Here is an 18,398-nt window from a genome sequence, read left to right on the forward strand (position 1 = left end):
TTTTAACTGTCAATAGTGACTCACTGTGATTTAGAAGCACGATGCAGTCTATAGAACAAAGATGATCAGGGTCAGTGATCAGTAAATCAGTGAATAAAGCTGGAAGTGCTTTATAGCACGCCTTTCCCATGTTACCTTTGAATTCTTTGAAAACTGTACTGTCAATCTCTCAGTGATAAGTAAATGAAGGCATCCAATTCTCGCCAAATAAAATATCATATTCATTGGGGAAATATTTTGTGTACATGATCCTACAGGCATGTCATCCTGCTCAGAAGATGTTACTATTTGCCTAATTAGTTTTTCACACGCAGTATGATATCCTCAAGTTACGAACATTTACAGCCACATCTGGGTTACAGCCTTAATAGGAGTTACCCTTGATCTCCTTATTCTCAGTGGCTTCTGAAGTAGCTCGATTGAAACTTCCTCTTCCTCCATTTGCATATAAAGTATCTCTGACATTTGATGAATGTGTGAGCAACAGAAAAAGTGATAGTTTTACTCTGTATCTTCCCAGAGAGTTCAGGTAGCCTAGTTCTGCGAGAGCACCCCTAATGTTCCAGAGTTGCTGACATAGGCAGTAAGTTTGACAGCAGGGACCCTGTGTATGTTCTTCTCCCAGGTGCCACCTCAAAGCCTGTGCTGCTTTTCAAAGCGGAAGTTCGGGGCAGTGAAATTTTTCCACACATTTTACCTCAAGAACAGACAAACACAGTAAACCACTAATGTAGAGTATTTACCTACTGCGTGTAATTTTTAGGACACACTGCCACCATAAGTTTGAGGCATTGCACTGACGCCAGCATTTTACACACATAAAAGCACTAGAAAACACAAAGCAGTGTTCCCTTTTCCTTTGAGAAAAGTCTTTGCTGTGAATTACACAACCAATTTAACTTTGGCAATCTGTTAAAAAAAGAATAAAAAATAAACAAAGGAAATCGCTGTTACGGCTCTGCATTTAAAGGGTCACCTCCCAATTTGTAGCAACCGCTGAGAGCAAAATTTGAATGTTGCAAAGTTGCAATTTCTCTTACGCTTGCTTTCCCAAACCTCCGTCTCCCCAAACTTTGGAAGCAACCATTTAAGAGTCAAAACACAGAAAGGTTTCCAGAGAGACAATGAATTATTAATGGATCTGTTTTTGAAAGACGTTTTTTTTTTTTATCCTGGCTTTTTTTTTTTGCTGATTTTTTTGTACATACTGTACACCTCATGCCTTGTCGACATGTGCAATGCATAAAAGTTTCAAAGGCCAGACGGTATTTGCAGAGGGGTTTTGAGCTGGGACTTGAAGAGCAGGTTTTGGCTCTTAGTGTAGCCATAGTTTATGCTGTCATCTTCCTATGTTGTAACTAAAGCTAAAAACCAAGCCTTCTCACAAAGATTCTCTGGATACCCTCTTGAGATGTAATCACTCGAGCCTTGACACCCGTCAACATGCTGATGTTCTGACCCACTGCTCTTAATATCTCAAAATTTGAGTAAGAAACAGTGGTATTAGCACAACTCAGTAATGTAACAACCCTATCCAGTCTACAGATTTTAGGAAATATACCTGTTTCCGTTTGATTGTGTTTTGTAGTATCTGTGGTAAGAGATGCGTCGCTTTAATTTAGTCATTTGTTTCGCTCAGTTTCTAGCAGAGTAGCATTTTGGTTGTTAAGCATGGCTAATTTATTTCACTGGACTTAATTGATGTTGTGTGTTTCACAACAACAGAAGTTGTTTAAAGGAGCTATTTGTATGTTTTTTTTCTCTCTGCTGCTGAACATGGTGTCTTGCTGGGTGGTGGTGATGGTCACTTGCCAAGAGCCTCAGCCATTGTTGTGTTTACAATACAAGAGTTTATAATGAGCCCTATTACTACTTCAGCGCAGATTGGATCCTACAGTGACTCGGTATCTGAAAGTGGTGAGATTGTTCGGGTGAACCTGGGTCTAGCTCATTAGCATGTACTGTATAACTTTAGTGTAAGAAAGGAAGTGGTAAAATAGAAGCAAATTATGAGTTTAAACCTCAGGAGTCGTTGGTCACAGACATGATGAAATTACCGAGCTGGGTTAAGACGTTGAAACATAAAACCACGTCATGTTGAGCATGCATGCATAAAAAGGGCTGGCTTTGCATTTGTAACTTTTCTTTTCTTTGTATCATTTCTTGTCATATGAAGTAACAGAAAAGATATCTGAATCTGCTGATTCTGCCCTACAGGCTGAATATTGTAGGGGTGGGATTGGGGAGGGGCGAGGTGAGAAGAGAAGCAGGAGAGAGATAGACAGAGACAACTAGTTTTCTTTTAAGATGTAAGGAGCTCAACAAAACTTACAAGCTCTTTTTAAGATCTGCAGGTTTAAAAAGCCTGATTAAAACAGAACACGAAAATTGTTAAACTGTTTAGAAGGATCCTCAAGATATTTCAACGCTTGACGAAACAGCTTAGAATCACACTGACAAGAAAAAACTCTCTCACACATGCTTGCATACTGACACACACATTTCTGTTTATCTTTGTAACTTTGATCACTTTTGATTCATTACATTCAGTGATGCTTGATGTTCTTAATCTTGCAGACAGTTTCCTGCATCAAGATCAAGGGATGATCAGATGTGTGTGTGTGTGTGTGTGTGTGTGTGTGTGTGTGTGTGTGTTTGTGTGTGTGTGTGTGAGAGAGAAAGGGAGACTAACTGAGAAAGACAAAGATATGTGAGGTCAAAGGGAGATTACAGTAAATCTCAGATTGCTCAATAAAAGCTGTGGAGCTCCCACAAAATTTCTGAGGTTATCGCTATTCTCTTTTTCCTGCACTGTGCTTTGATCATCTGCTCTTTCACATCTTTTATTTGCTTTGTGTCCATCTCTTTTTTTCTCTTTTTTTTTTTTTTTACCTGCGTACAAACAAACGCACACACAATGCCATAACACAACGAGAGATATGGGCGTGAAAGGGCACCCACAGATAGCAAGCAGGATTAACAGTAAGTTTAAAATGCAGAATGGATAGTCGAGGGTTAATCCAACTCCCTAATCCTCAGGCGATAAAGAGCTTAACATGGATGGTTCAGAGTTATGGATATTTAGAAATATGGGATGTTTCTATAGCCGCCGAGTTTGGCTTACACAACTCTCAACACGGAGGCAACAATGAAAAGAGGGGGAGGTTCAGTGGGGGGAAGATCAGGGTCTGAGAGATGAGGGGAAGGAAAACAGGAAGGGAAGACATAAGGATGACAGATGGAGGGAAATTGTGTAATTTGACAATAGATGGGCAAATCAAAACAATCAGAGAGAGAAATAAGACAGGGGGAAGATGCAGCAGGAAACGGTGTTGAATGATGTCATGCAGTCAGAAACAGAGCAAGACACAGTGCCTAGGCATAATTTACAGCCATCAGCTGCAACACATCAGAGTGAAAACATCTTTGCATTTTATTATGCTTATTTTATTGGGCTAACCATTCCATATTTACATCATGATTGTATCTCCACTTGTATTTATTGAATCACCAAACATCTCTGCTTCAAATAAGTGTTCATGGTTGTCTGTGATTTTTAAAGATGTTTTTTATTTTTTTTATTTTTTTAGATTCACTTCTACTCATCGTTTTAGCTACACATTTAATATTTCAGGTAAAAAGGATGGGAAACTTTGATAGAAATCCCGTTGATAGGAGCTGTTGTGATGGTACATGCATTTTTAATAAATTCACCTCCGTCAGGTTACAAAAGTGGGGCAGGCAGCCTCTGCTCTGACAGGCCTTTTTGAGACAGACAGACAGATGCAAAGAGACTAAAAAAGAAACATTTTTCACTAACCTTGTCATCTTCCAAGGGTCCTTTTTGTAGGATGTCCTTACACATAAGCACAAACAAGCACATAACATTTTTTACTGATTATTGCTTTTATCAGATCAATTGTGAAAAAGAAAAAGAGCTCTCTATGTAATGTAGCTTAGATGATGTTACCTTCCCTAGAGGATGAATCCTACTGACTCCAGTGAAACCCTAATTTGCCTTCTAGCACCACCATGAGGTCGAGGTTTTAGCTTTTTAGCAAAATATCTTGACAACTGTTTTTTGCCACGCTGACTTCACTTTGAGTGGGGCAAAGTCAGATGACTAAACACACTCTCATGACTAACAGTTTAATCCTGATGGAACAGGTCCCCCACAAGCGAATTTCCACTCCCCACCTTTCCATCCTGCTCTCCACCCTGTGTTATGGAATTTAGTGCGGCGGATGCCAGAACCTTCATTACCTTATAATTCTTATGTTGCAAAACCTTGTAATTATGTAGTTGACTGCTAATATTAGCTAAAAGGTCAGCAAGCACTGCTGGAGAAAGACTTCTGATATTTGAACTCTACAGAAAAACAAATAAACTTCTCCAAGTCGGTGCTCTTTCAGAAGCTCTGCTCCCCAAATTCACACATATTTCTAAGGCAACAACACGGTAGGGGAAGCATCTTACAGGATGTGGAAGTGGATATTTTTTCTTATAGCTCAAGCAAAACAAACATTATAATATCATCCTGGCATAACATTTTGAATTATGAATCACCCTGATAATAAAGAATTACAGTAGTCCAGTTTATAGTAAATCTATGGGCTAGATTTCAGCATTCTTTTTGAGATGGGATGTTTCTCATTTTTCTAATATTGCACAGGTGGAAGAAAGCTGTCCTTGAGACTTTTATATGTGAAGTAAGGGACATGTCCTGGTCAAAAATGATTCCAAGGTTTCTTACTGTAGCACTGGAGGCCAAGGTAATGCCATCCAAAGTATATTCAAATATGATTATCAGGTAATGTATTTCTGAGGTGTTTTGGGCCAAGTACAGTAACATCAGTTTTGTCTGAATATATAAGTAAAAAGAGAACTTTATATCTTTAAGACATGCCTGAAGTTTGATTGCCTGATTAGTTTGGTTTTGATGTCATCTGCGTAGCAATGGAAATTTATGAGGTGCTCCCTGATAGTATTGCCTAAAGGAAGCATATATAGGGTGAAAATTAGTGGCCCTAGCACAGAATCCTGTGGAACTCCATGTGTAACTTTTGTGTGCCTGGAAGAGACATTGTTAACATTGTTAAAGACAGTGAAACACAGAGAATTGAAAGGTGTGAAGATCGATGCTTTACTGAGGACGGACTGGCCTCAACTTTTGTTCTTCTGACCTTCTTTTGCTGTTCCCCTGCCATCTTTCCTTCTGGACAGTGTGATTACAATGTTCCATCTGCTTTAGAATTTCTTTTTTTCACTAACCTTATTTTTTTGTTTCCAGTCTTTGTATATCAAATTTTGCAGCCACATATAGTCTACCAACAATTCCTCTGTTCTGTGTCCAACATGTCCAACCAGCACTTTGAATGCTACCAGCAAAGCCCAGATGCCTGACCCTCTTTGCCTTCAGGTTCAGAAAACTCCCTGGTTGTTCTTTGTCATCATACTCATAAAATTTGTATGTTCAGCAAAGCATTTGCTCACGCTAGACTTAAAACATCTGACTCTCCATGGAACCGTGACTGAGGTGGACGTGTTTGTCGTTTTCATGAGTCATCGACTTTTTTTTTTTGTTCCCCCTCTTTGAGCACCCATCTGTGCCTGTTTAACAGGGTCCTCAAAACACTGAGAGGTTTTAATGGAGAGTACAAGTGGCCTATAGTGTGTGTGTGTGTGTGTGTGTGTGTGTGTGTGGGGTGGTAAGGGAAATCCCACAATCTCTTACAATAGACAGTCCAGTTGCTTTACAGTGTAGCCCTCAGTGCACGAATACCTGAATTACAGGACGTGGCCAAAAATAGCACATATTCTATATACTGTAGTAAATACACACCAGACACTAGCAGACATGCATTTTGAATGTTTGGACAGTGCTATGTTCCAGTGGATCAAAGAGAGCTTGCACGGTTTTTTTTTTTTTAATTACAAATTTATTGCAAATATAGAAATAGATCTTTTGTACAGAAATCGCAAAGGGAAAACATGTCAATATCAGCAACATATAATTAAAGAAAGCAAAAAGCCAAGATTTGTTACCATCATCCAAACCTTTGTTTGGTCTTTCCCTTTTGGTCTCTAAACATGAACAAGTGTAGAGCTGAAACCAGAGGGGAGAGTCACATTAGATTTGAATAGAATAAGACCATGGAGTTTTTAATTTGATACATCAATGGCCCTTTTCACCTCTTGCCTTTTAAGACCAAAAGACCTCCTGATACTGTTGAGCCATCTTCTGACACAAATGTTACAATCATGTCCAAATAGGAACTAAAATCATATGATATTTATGTGAGAATTTGCTTTGGCCCTTGGCCTTAGGGAACACACAGATGGTGGTTATACTTCTGCACTTCAGTAATTATACTGTTCATTAAGATAGTTGTGTTACACCAGGCAAGAAATGCTGTTTGTTTGTTTTTTTAGGGGGTATTTGTACTATTTATACTTATTATTAGCTGGTACAGCATGTAAGACAGTGAATTACCTCTACTCTCAGTTCTTTAACAGTGTTGGGGGGGGGGGAGTTTAAAACAAGTTTTTGCAAGGGCAAAGAATATTTCATCAAAATGAAAATAAATTATGTCATTAAGTAAAAGAAATAGCAATCAATGGTTCAACCTCTGAAACACACTGTATATTATGAAACTGCACTGTACTTTTCTCAGATATGTCACATGGCTTTTTGGTTTGCCACTGGGTGCAGTGACAAATCACTGAAGACTGACTGAGCTGTTTTGATCCTTCCTGATTAAAAGTTTGATTTAAGTTCAGAGTTCTGCGTCTGTTTAATAATATATATGTTTCTGGACCATGTGTACTTGCGGGCAAACATATACATTGAAAGCTTTTGTTGCTGCAAGGCCAAAACACTATTAGTTTTCAAACAGTTAAATCTACAGACATTTAATTTCCTCACTGACTTCTCTCTGTGAACTGTCAGCCATTTTTGGAAGCTGCTAAGTTTTCAATCTCTGGCACTGACAAGGCCAATCATTCTGCCTCTGGGAGTACCGCAGCGCAGGAATGTGCGTTCAGAATAGTAATGGATGACCAGCCTGTGCTATCTGTGAGAGCAGAAACATCAGTGTTGATCAGAATGATGGGCCTCTGACACTGCACAGACATCTGCATAGAAAGTTTCACCGCTCTTGATTTGAGGTTAGAGAAATGGGAGCTCTGAGTGACAGATTAGCCTTTAGTGCCAATAAAGAGTAACTGCCTTATCTGATTACACTGCAATTTTAGCCAATTAAAACATAACTCTACAAACTGCCTGCCTAATTTAGCATAGCCATGTTGACAAGCTGAGGATGCAGACTTAGCCCAGAGGTTAATGCGTTTCATTTTCTTTGTTATTGACACAGGGAGGTTTTGGCAAAGGCTACACCACAAAATAGGCTATATATCTCAGTTGGAAAGTCTTGTATTATCACTGCAGAATGTAAACGTGGCTGTAACTTATGAATTGCTGTCATTGCATGGACACTAATGCAATAACTAATATATCAGCAGTGCTGCAGTAGGTGTTACCGACACCTTATTGAGCAAACCAACTCTGCCTCTAGGTATGTACTCAAGATTAAAGGCTCTACTCTGTCCATTGGAACCACTTATAGTTTAATTTCATTGTCATTAAGGTAGTGTCACCTAAAGTTAAAGTCATCAAGTATTGTTATTTCTCTCTGTGTTCATACCCATTCATATGAATTTCATTTCTTTAAAGAGAGAATCTCTGATGTTAAGTGCTGTGGAATATGTTTATCATTTGACTATTTTCATAATTAAAGAGAGTTTAAAGAGTTTAATGTTAGAGATGACGTATAATTTTGGCTTCTGTAGTGATGCTGCTATTTTCTCTGAATCAACTCAAGAAACAGTCTCTTCTGTTTACATGAAGAGCTATTCAGCAGATTGTATTCACAGAGTGTATAATAAACTAGTGCATAATAAAAGACAGATGATAAAAGACTGATCAACAGATGTCTGGATCTAAGGTGAATTCAATTAACTAGCTCAGAAAGAAAACCAGCAGGCTGTGAGAGCAGAGGATGAGGAATGAAAACCCCTGCTTTAGCTAACAGGCAGTGGGCCGAGGCTGAGGGAGAAGCTGCCGATGCTGCATTGATTTGCCAGTGGCTTCTAAGTGATGGATTGGGATTAGGTTAAGACCATTAGACAATCCGCAGCGTGTGTGCATGCATCACTTCAGCACACTCTTCTTCAAACATACAGTATACTGTCATATATTATGATATAAAAATTGGATGGAAATTTGTCCATAAAGGGAAGAAAATACAACCACAAACTGTGACAGGGCCCCACCTCAAGCCAAAGAAGACTGCTTTGCATTTCTGCCATGGAGAATAATCTTTGTAATGTAGAACAATACAGTGTGGTTCAGTTTCTCATCATAGATGGATGAAACAGCCACCAGCTTCACACATTTTTACCCGCTCTATGCACTGCACACTCCACCAGCCTGTGGCTAAAAGAGTCTCAATGGTAGGCTAACTGCAGTGTCAGTATATAATACAATCAACCAAAAGAAAACCAATAGATAAGAATGTAAATATAAAACGTCACAGAGAATTAAAAAACGGCTAAAACCTAAATGTTCAAATCAAAGACAATGCTGTATTTCAGCCCCTACAGTTTTTGTTTTCAATGTACGTCCACTCATTGTACACAACAATATATTTTTGTCTCTCAAAAAATACAGGGAATCATGCAAATATAACAACTTTTCTTTTATGTAGTACACTATGTTAAGCTTTCTCTGTTCTTAAACCTTTATAACATATATCATTGTACTAAAAGTCAATCCCTCGATTCCCAATAACCAACCCCCCACCCTCTACCCTCCCCAAAGAAACCCCATAACAAAATAAACAAAGACAAACAGCCAACTGAAAATAGAGAAACACACAGACATATTAAGAGATCAGGCTGCGTATAAAACATCCATAGAAGCATTTTTTTTTTTTAACCTTAGCATTTTTTTTTCTTCTTTTATCTAGTGTACAAAATTCACAGATATTTCACAGATATTTCTTTAAGTCCTTTATCCGTCTTTGGAAACTAAAACTTGCAGAGTTAATGCATATTGTGTAAGTTTAAATAAACATATATTGTGTATATATTTTTGTGGAGAAAAAATAAATGTTGTCATGAAAAACAAGATCCAATCAAGTTGAAAATGTTGGCCCATTTTGAGTCAGGCTACTTCAGGTTTTCAAATGCTCTTCTGCTCAGAAAACGTCTTATTTAGAATTAACAATGGTTTCTTTGCTCAAAAAAGCTGGAAAAGAAATTCAAAATCAGTCCCTTGCAGACCACATGCATGTTTTTGAGCTATTTATTATTTTATATCATTTTATTTGGCAGCATGGTTTTCCAATGAGATAGATGTAAAAACATATTAGAGATGGATATGTGTGGTCTGCAACATTCTGATGAGATTCAGTTGTCAGTGAACATAAACAACATAAACAAACAAGGCTATTCATTTTGAGGTTTTCTTTCTTTCTTTTTTTTTACTCCTTTGCAGAGTACTTGGCAGTCAGAAAGGAAGCGTTGGCAGTGCTTGGCCCGTCACAGCTGCCTCGTAAAGTGTGAAGAGTGACCGAGGAATCAGTCACAGCAAGATGATATTTCATTTGTCTCGACTGGAAGTCCTTTTTCATTCTTTAGATAAACACAAATTCACATTAGAGCAAAATAAAAAATGGCATGCATTTAATTTTCATCACGTAAGCCCCTCTGTGGCTATCATGAGGAGACACACAGTATAGTTTCCCATTTATCAAATTTGGCACGTTATCCGCACAGGCTAATCTCCCACACAATAAGCTAATGGACTTAATAGACTATTATACAAAAGGTCGACTGATACCAAATGAAAGGATTTGCAACCAACTGTCAGTGCTAATACCTGCCTGTCACCTGCCTTCAAATTGAGCGGAAATGAAGCTGTCCTCCTCCTTAAGGCTTTAAAGGAGCGCTGCTTTCAGATGTGAGTAATGAAGTTTCTGATCATTTCTAATGAACTGCTCCCACAATATGCTGCTGTTATCCATGTGTGTGTGTGTGTGTGTGTGTGTGTGTGTGTGTGTGTGTGTGTGTGTGTGTGTGTGTGTGTGTGTGTGTGTGTGTGTGTGTGTGTGTGTGTGTGTGTGTGTGTGTGTGTGTGTGTGTGTGTGTGTGTGTGTGTGTGTTACGATTCATGTGAAGCAGTGCACTGATTCATGCATGGGAAGTTTTAGTTTCACCGTGCCACCATATCTTTTATCCCAGATGCCTGCCTGCCTGCATTCAGCCAAAAAAAAAAAAAAACCCTCTCTAATTGCTCTCTTCTCTTTGCAGACTCTGCCCATTACCTGGCTTTCAGGAGAAGAGTCATTTTAGTTTAGTCACACTGTGACTCATTCTGACTCACGTTTTTATGTTCCATTTTTGCTCTTGTTGTGTGTATGTGACTTGGGGAGGGGAGTAGGGGGAGGAAAAAAAAATTTAAAGATCACTCTAATGTGCTGCATAATCAACAAGAAAAGAATGATTTCTGTGTGGTATAAGTTGCCATAAGTTGATATGCGTTATTCAATATATGTCTGTTTTCCTGTAGCCTATATTACTTTGCTTTCTTTAACAATTCTACACTATTCAATTCTTTAAAATTCCCTCTTGTTGCCTGGGTCTTGATCTACCACCTTGTGTACACCTGTACCATATGATAAGGCTGGCCCTGTGTTATCAGTCAATGGATATTATAGCTCATAATATACAGGGGATGCCTTTCATATATAAACATTTTTTTCTTGTCATTATGAGACGGTGAAAGATCAAGCAAAAGAATGATACTGATTTTTGTATATTTCCTAATTGGTATTAATATTGCATCGTCAGATTGCCATTAAATGATGATGATCACTCATTAGAGCGATGTCTCACTTTGACTGAGAGTACTTCGAGGATGGATCAAATGGGTAAAAAGTTCACTCTGTCATGGGAAGACTGAAACGTTTTACTGTGGTCTTTACTAATGGAAGCATTTAACTCTTTTAGTAATTTAGAAACTGATTAGACATAAATCCACACCCCATTTTGAACTCTGATTCATTATTTAAGAAACCAGAGTTTAGTTTAATTGGGGCAGGCTTTTAATATGAGACGGCATCAAAGGATTAACATGTTAGAAACTGAAAGCGTCTATGATTTTCCGGGCTTACGCAGAGATAGGGGTAGCAACCCGAGCCAGCCTCCTACAAAAGGATTAAACATTAATAGCACATTAGATGGCTTTCTCATGCCTGGCTTTGCTGTGGCTCTGAGACAAACAACAAGGATGGTGCTACAAAAAGGACCATCGATCTCTGAGTGAGCCACCCTCCAGGGGAACGGCGAGGAAATAAACTGAGATATAAGAGAGGGGTTTTTTGTTTGATGCTGGCCTTGTGGGACAAGAAAAAAAAACTAAAAAACAAAAACAAAAACAAAAAAAACAGGTATAATGGCATTACTAAGGTTTTGAGAAATATCTATGGTCCTGCTTAAAAGTTTTTTAAATAATTCAGCTGGTAAATTATTTGAGCTGGCTATTACCCAAGCGTGTACTCTGTTTAACTGAATGCTTTAATCCTGGATAGTGAGAATTGTAGATTTTAACTGCATCCTCAATTCTCTAATAGCCAAAAAAAACAAAGAAAGAAAAAAAAAAAAAAAAGTGTTATTAATTACCCCTCAGACTCCAACCCCAAATGATGCAATTGTTTGGTCTAAATCACCAATTATTGCAAAGAAATTGGCAATAATAATAAAGAGAAGAGGTTGATTTGGGAGTGCAGCACTGACCACTTTGGGAAAACAAAAAGTCAGCATCTTTTTATACGAATATGGTTTTTACTGTTGTTTGAAAATTGCTTCAAAATTGACAAATTTGAATTGTGTGTACTTGTGTCTTCATTTCCATTTTACATGACTCTCTCGTGGTTATTTTGGCAGCAGGCTTTCAAGTAATTATTGATGTTGAAAAACACAATGCCCCCCCCCCCCGAAAAAAAACTTCTGAAATAACACTTATTTGAGCTACGGTGAAAACAATGATTATAAATCAATAGAAAACTTGGCACTTCTCACACCAGCACTGAAGATGTTCTCAGTTGGGCCAGTAATGCTGTATCACCAGAGAGAGTTTGAGCAGAAGAGCACTTGAACATGCATCTGTCCCCTGAAAATCAATTTCCTGAATAATACATTAGTGTTAAATGTGTTAATTAAAAACAATGAAAACAGTAAGAATTAGAATTTTCACATTATATTTTGCCAGGTAGTCGAACATTAACTGCAACTGAAATGGTGAGCAATCCTGATCTTACTGAACATCTCTGAATTTGCTGTTGCACTTATCCTCAGTGTCCATTTCTGTAAACTTGTTATGGCAGTTGAGGATCTGGGGAGTTAAACACAGCGAGTTCCTTCTGTGGGATTGAGAAAATCCTTTCATCTGATTTGGTGAAAGTCTGAGTCAATCATAGCAACAAGTCCCTTTAGAAACTTTGTTATCTCAGATAATAAATTTCCAAGACTGTATGTTCATCATACGGTGCTTTATCATATAAAGAAGGCTGATGAGGTGATGCATCCCAGACATGTTATTACTAAAAGATGACAGTGAGGCCCTTGATCTTATGTGGTCCAGTCAATGGCAAACGCTCACAGCACAACACTGACTCCAAGGGATATGACCTCTGACCCTGACTGTATGCACACATCTTAATAAAACAGGAGGGGGGAAGAGACAGAGATAGATGTTTCATGAAAACAAACAGGAAGGAATAAATACAGTACACAGATCAATGTGCAGATACCATTACACACCACCCTTTAACATTTGCATACTCATCGCTGTTCAAACTGCATTTACTGAGAAGAGTCAACCACATGCTAAAGGTCAACCCTTCAAAAAAAGGAAAAAAAAAAAGAAAAGAGAAGTAAAACAACTTTGATATGTGCTGTACAGAGCCAGGTCCTATCTGCAAAAAAGGCAGTTTCTAACCTTTCTAATTTAATAGCACAGAGCAGGTCATTTCAGTAGGAACCTGCTCATGCCAAATCTATATCCCATTGGACATGTGGGAGCAGGGAGGGCGGGCCAAATGAACATCAATACAGTAAACAAGTGAGGATAAAAACCCTCCTGAAATTAAACCTGTCATGATAACTGCTTTTCTCTTCAATAGCCGTGAACAAAAAGAGTGGAGCAAGCACAACTCATTTCAGTTTTCACATTTTTAGGGGAGGATGTCTCAGATTGTGTATGTTTGCTGATGATGTGTAATTTTAACAGCTACACAGCACTTTGGGTAAGCAGGATGCCCTTTGTCAGAATGCCAGGCAATGACACTTGATAATACGATACATGAATGGAGATTAGATCATGGCTGTGTTAGCAAGAGGCACTATGCTACTGTGGTATATCCAAGCATCACATTCATGTGATGTGTCTGGGAAAATACATTGAACATCGTTGATATTTGTACACTTGTCCATGCCATTAATAATCTACTATTGTTTAGACTCAGACAACCAGCCACTGGGCAAAATATTGACAACTATTAATTTAAGTCAGTTTGGGCATATACAATATAATCTGACAAGGCATGCCAACAACCCACTTACACTGACTACTGTGTACCACACAGCCACACACAATCATGAGGCGTAAAGTGCAAGCAAACATGCCTGTCACAAGTTGGCTAATTAAGTTATCAATAGACAACAAGAATATTAATTTCCAGAACAGAACAGACACGTTGGCAGTAATTAGAAGTGTCCTTTCCCTCTGTGCCTCATTCAGTGTTGATGTAAGAGAAAGGATTTGGAATGTACTGTGGTGCTCACATTGAATGATGCAAAGAGATTTCCCATTAACCTGCTGGTAATCTACTTACATTCACAGTGGATGCAAAAAAATTCTTTTCTTCCCATTTTTTCTTTCATACCCCCTCTCGCTTTCAATTTCTCTTAGTCTGTCTCACATATGGGTTGAATCTGTCATGTCTTTTTGTAAGGGGATTGCTCATCTGTCACTTAGTTAAATGTCCCTATTGTACACTATCGGGTAAGTAGCATATAATTACCTTCATAAAGGGAACCTTATTTTGTCCTCTTTACTCTTTCAAATTACACTCACAATTTTGATCATTACTTGGGCAAATGCTGTTTAGGACAGTTCGGGATGAGGTTCTTTACATCACTCAATGAACCATGGAAGAGTGTAAGTTGGAAAGATGTGCGAAACACCTCAGGGTGCAATCACAGCATTATTTTAGGCTAAGGTTCCACTTTAATCTCTCTCTCATGATTTCCTTATGCTGCAGGACCTTCCAGCACACTTGACTGTCTTTTCGTTGTTCATTTGTTCATTTTTTTCCAATTTCTCCTTTCTTTCTGTGTGACAGATACTATTGAAATGCAAATACCTCCGCTGCATGAAGGATCTCATGGAAGAGAGATATGGCCTGCATTTGACAAATCTGTTCTCTGATCAGCGTGTTGTCACTCATAACAGAGCGCAGTTCCCACCTTGTCTGAGTCTACCTTCACTTAGGAGCCTAAACATATCCAAATACACAGTGCAAAATTGATACAGCACTCAATACAAAATAAGAAACAACATCTTGGATCACACAAGCTTAAAGTGAAGGGTATCAACATTTACCATCTGTGATTACCCATAGATGGAAACATGGCACTGATAAAGATGGTCCATAAGATCTAAAAATGTGACCACTCAAAGAGTACTGAATTACACAGTTGGCATTTGCTCCCTGTGCTATAAATAAAACCCACAAACACTAAATGAGAATGATCCAGAAATGGGGCTACAATGAAGTGTAAAATAAAACACCATAATTACTCTCATATCCCAGGCACAGTTTCACAGTCCTTGCTCTTAGCACAATACTCTATACAGCATGCCAAAAAAACCCAAAGGCAAAATTTTGTTGTACATTTTTCTCCCCATAAACTTCAGATGGTTTTCTTTGGCCCACAGGCCTATCAGGAAAAGAAGTATCCAAACTCTTTCTCCCACAATACTTAACTCTGGTCCCACAGTCACAGCTTTTGCTGTGCTGACACACCCTTCCAGTAATCAAGGATGTCATGCAGGTCCTCGCCTTTGGCGAACTGCACCTTTTTTCGAAGGGCATTTCCAGCCGTCACATAACAGGCCTCATCGCGCTGGCCTTTCCGGTAGGGACGAAAGCGCTCCCAGATCCTCAGCGAGCTCTCTGAGGAGTACTCTGGGCTGGAGGAGTAGCCAGAGTAACTGGAATGGTGGCGGGCAGGTGAAAGCTGGGAGTAAGATGCTGCATCCCTGCGTGAGCGCGTCAGAGGCTTTAGAAAGGAAACCCTCTGGGCTGGGGAGCCCTGGTGGGAGCTTTCATAGTAGAGAGCTGGGACAGAGTGGCGGTGCTCCGAGCAGTGGTAGTCCTGCTGCACCTCTAGCTGCTGCTGCTGCTGCTGTTGCTGCATTTGTTGCTGTTGATGGTAATGGTGTGGCTTCTGGCTGTCCTGATGTTGAGCACCAACACCACCACTGTCGCAACCACCACCACCCCCTCCACCACAGCTCCCGCTCCCCACTAAAGGCAGCCTCTCTAGGGGCTCCCCACAGCCCACGGGACTGGCCCTGTCTGGGTACTGCTGCTGTTGTTGATTACACGCATCCGGACTCCTTGGCTCAGGAACATCCAGGCTATACACCCTTGCTCCTCCACGTTCCCTGTCCCGACCCATGGAGCCACAAGAGGTGGTGCTGCACTGTTTCTTGACAGCATTGACAATAACCACAGCTGCATCTGCACTCATTTGCCGCTGAATGGGACGTACAGCAGTGGCTGGTGGAGGGGGCCTGTAGGGAGGAGTGACAACAAAGCCACCACCACTGATCCCTGGGCGCTCAGAGAGAGGAGCATTCAAGGCAGGGAGTGGAGGTGGAGGGGGTATTTTGTTGGGAGCAATGACCTGGCAAGTCTCTGTCACCCCTTGGGAGAGTGGGATTAGGCCACGAGTAAGGGAGGATGCACTGGTGGGGGGAGGGGAGGTGGGATTGGAGGAGATTGTAGGGTTAGTAGAGGCCCCAGAAGCAGCAACTGCTGCTGCATCTAATTTCAGTGCATCAATGCAGTTGTTAATGATCTGGTTAACCTTGTCTACCTCCATGGCAATGGTTGAAATTTCTGATGCAGAGCCATGTCCATCATCATCTGAGTCATCCCCAACATCAGTTCCATCATCGTCCCTCAAGTCTTCCCCCCTCATCCCTCCATGCCCACCATCTCCCACCCTCTCCATACCTGCCCCTCCAGTTCTGATATCCATATAGTTTCCTTTACTTGTAGCCATGGCCTCTGAAAAGGCAGTGGCCATCTTTTCCACTTGTGGGATAGAGGAAAGTCTGGAGGAACTGGTGTTGGCTGAGTGGAGCATTCCCGAACTAGAGGAGGTGGACATTGGAAGTTTGCCTCCGTGGTGGTGCTGATACTGGTGATGGTCTCTGGACTGCTCCTGAAGCTTATGGACCGCTGATGGATCATTTGCCACTGCTGCTGCCACCTCTGGTCCATAGCGCATTTCCAGTATTGTTTTCTTGACACAGATGGACTTCTTCTTCTCATCATGCATCCGTTTTTTACGTAGACAATAGTAGACGAAGCCTAAAACAATGAGCATGCCAAAAAGACAGCCCACAATGGTCATTATGTAGTGAGTAGTGGTGGAAGGTGTGGGGAGCATGTCATCTTGATTCTGAGCCCGAGTAGAAAACTGAAGGCAGGTGTGGTTGTAACGTTGAGAGTTGCGGATGGATCCTACACAGAAAGTGTAATTATTGTGTGGCTTGAGCTTGTTGAGCGTGATCATCTCCTTCTTGTTCTTCAAATTCATGACATCAGACACAAATGTGTGGTTGTATTGTGTTAGAATATACATTTTGCTGTAGGGCCTTGGAATCTGCACAAGGAGAGAGGCTGATGACAAAGAGACATGATGGAGCTTGATGCTGGGAATGACGAGTTCAGTAGATGATGAAGAGGTGGTGGGCTGGTGGTATGGTCCCACACCACCAAACATCTCTGGTCCGATCCCAGAGGGACCGTCCAGATCTGGTGGGAGAGAGGTCATCCCTGGAATCATCACTCCGTCTCGGCAGTGATGGTACAAAATGTTTTTGGCATTCCGACCGGCATGTCCCGCAGCAACAGGACTCAGTAAGGGGTAGCCAAACATCTCCCGGGGTGTCTCACACTGGAGGCGGTCATAGGTGTGTGTGACATTGTTGAAGGACTCCAACCAGGTTAGGAAGCTGTAAAGATCACAGCCACAGTGGAATGGATTTGCTGCCAGTTCACACACCATCAGCCGAACGAGAACTGTGAATGTAGATGGGTCAATGCGGGCAAGTTTGTTGGATGACAGGTCAATGCTGCTGAGGCTGGGGCACTCCCAGAATGCATTGCTGGCAATAACCTCAATGAGGTTGTGCTGGAGGAAGAGGCATTGCATTCGGCCAAGCCCTCTCATCATACCCTCAGTTAAATTTGTCAACTTGTTGTAGCCCAGCTGTAAAACCTGAGGAGAACACAAAAGAAGAAGCATTAGGGCAGATTTACATCTTATATTCTGAAGGTTTTTACAAAGGGTGTTTTTTTCATAGATCATTCATAGCCTTTTTTATCTAACATTTTACTCCTACAACAGGGCAAACATTGATTTTTTTTTTTATGGTAGTTGACAGTGTTTTCTCATCTAAAAGATATACGAGATATGCAAAAGAGATAAAGAAGCCTTTGACTCTAATATGCCAACTAAATAAAACAAAATTTTTGACCTCTGAACCCTTTCTCCAAATGTTCAGAGGTCCACACTTATTTAACTAAATAATGCATAATTTGCATATTTAAAATAACATTTCAGGAAACTTGTAATACAAAAAAATAATTGTGTAATTGTTATTAATCAACTGGGGAAGTTTCATGGTGATATATTAATATTTATATAGTTAAAATTGCCATAAAGGAGAATGTCTTTAACTGTTTTTTTATCATAGTTTTCAGTACAGTCACCTCCATGTCTGAGTTATTTGTGGTGTTATGCCTGCAGCTGAGTTTACTGAAAAAAGATTATAATGAAGCACAGTTACCATCACTCAAATTGCTATTTAATTCATTTGGGTCTCCTCCTGATGCATGCTTCTCATGCATTCAGACGAAATTTCAAGTAAATAAAATAAAGAAATTCCACTGAAATGTAGTTCAATGACATTTCTGGGAATAAAGCTTCTAATTACCTTTCCAAAATAAATCAAAATCATATTCACACTGTAGGCA

The 18,398-nt window shown here is 40.0% G+C and overlaps 1 protein-coding gene across 1 annotated transcript in view; it reads right to left on the reverse strand.

The window, feature by feature from the left end:
- Positions 1-10,122: 10,122 nt before the first annotated feature.
- LOC130185385 (protein phosphatase 1 regulatory subunit 29) overlaps positions 10,123-18,398 on the reverse strand; it is a 70,922-nt gene continuing 62,646 nt past the window's right edge. The window contains exon 4 of the mRNA XM_056401858.1: positions 10,123-17,640. Coding sequence (XP_056257833.1) covers positions 15,124-17,640 — 2,517 coding nt within the window. The 3' untranslated portion in view covers positions 10,123-15,123. The remainder of the gene's footprint in view (positions 17,641-18,398) is intronic.

Source organism: Seriola aureovittata, chromosome 17 (assembly GCF_021018895.1).
Source record: "Seriola aureovittata isolate HTS-2021-v1 ecotype China chromosome 17, ASM2101889v1, whole genome shotgun sequence".
NCBI lineage: Eukaryota > Metazoa > Chordata > Actinopteri > Carangiformes > Carangidae > Seriola > Seriola aureovittata.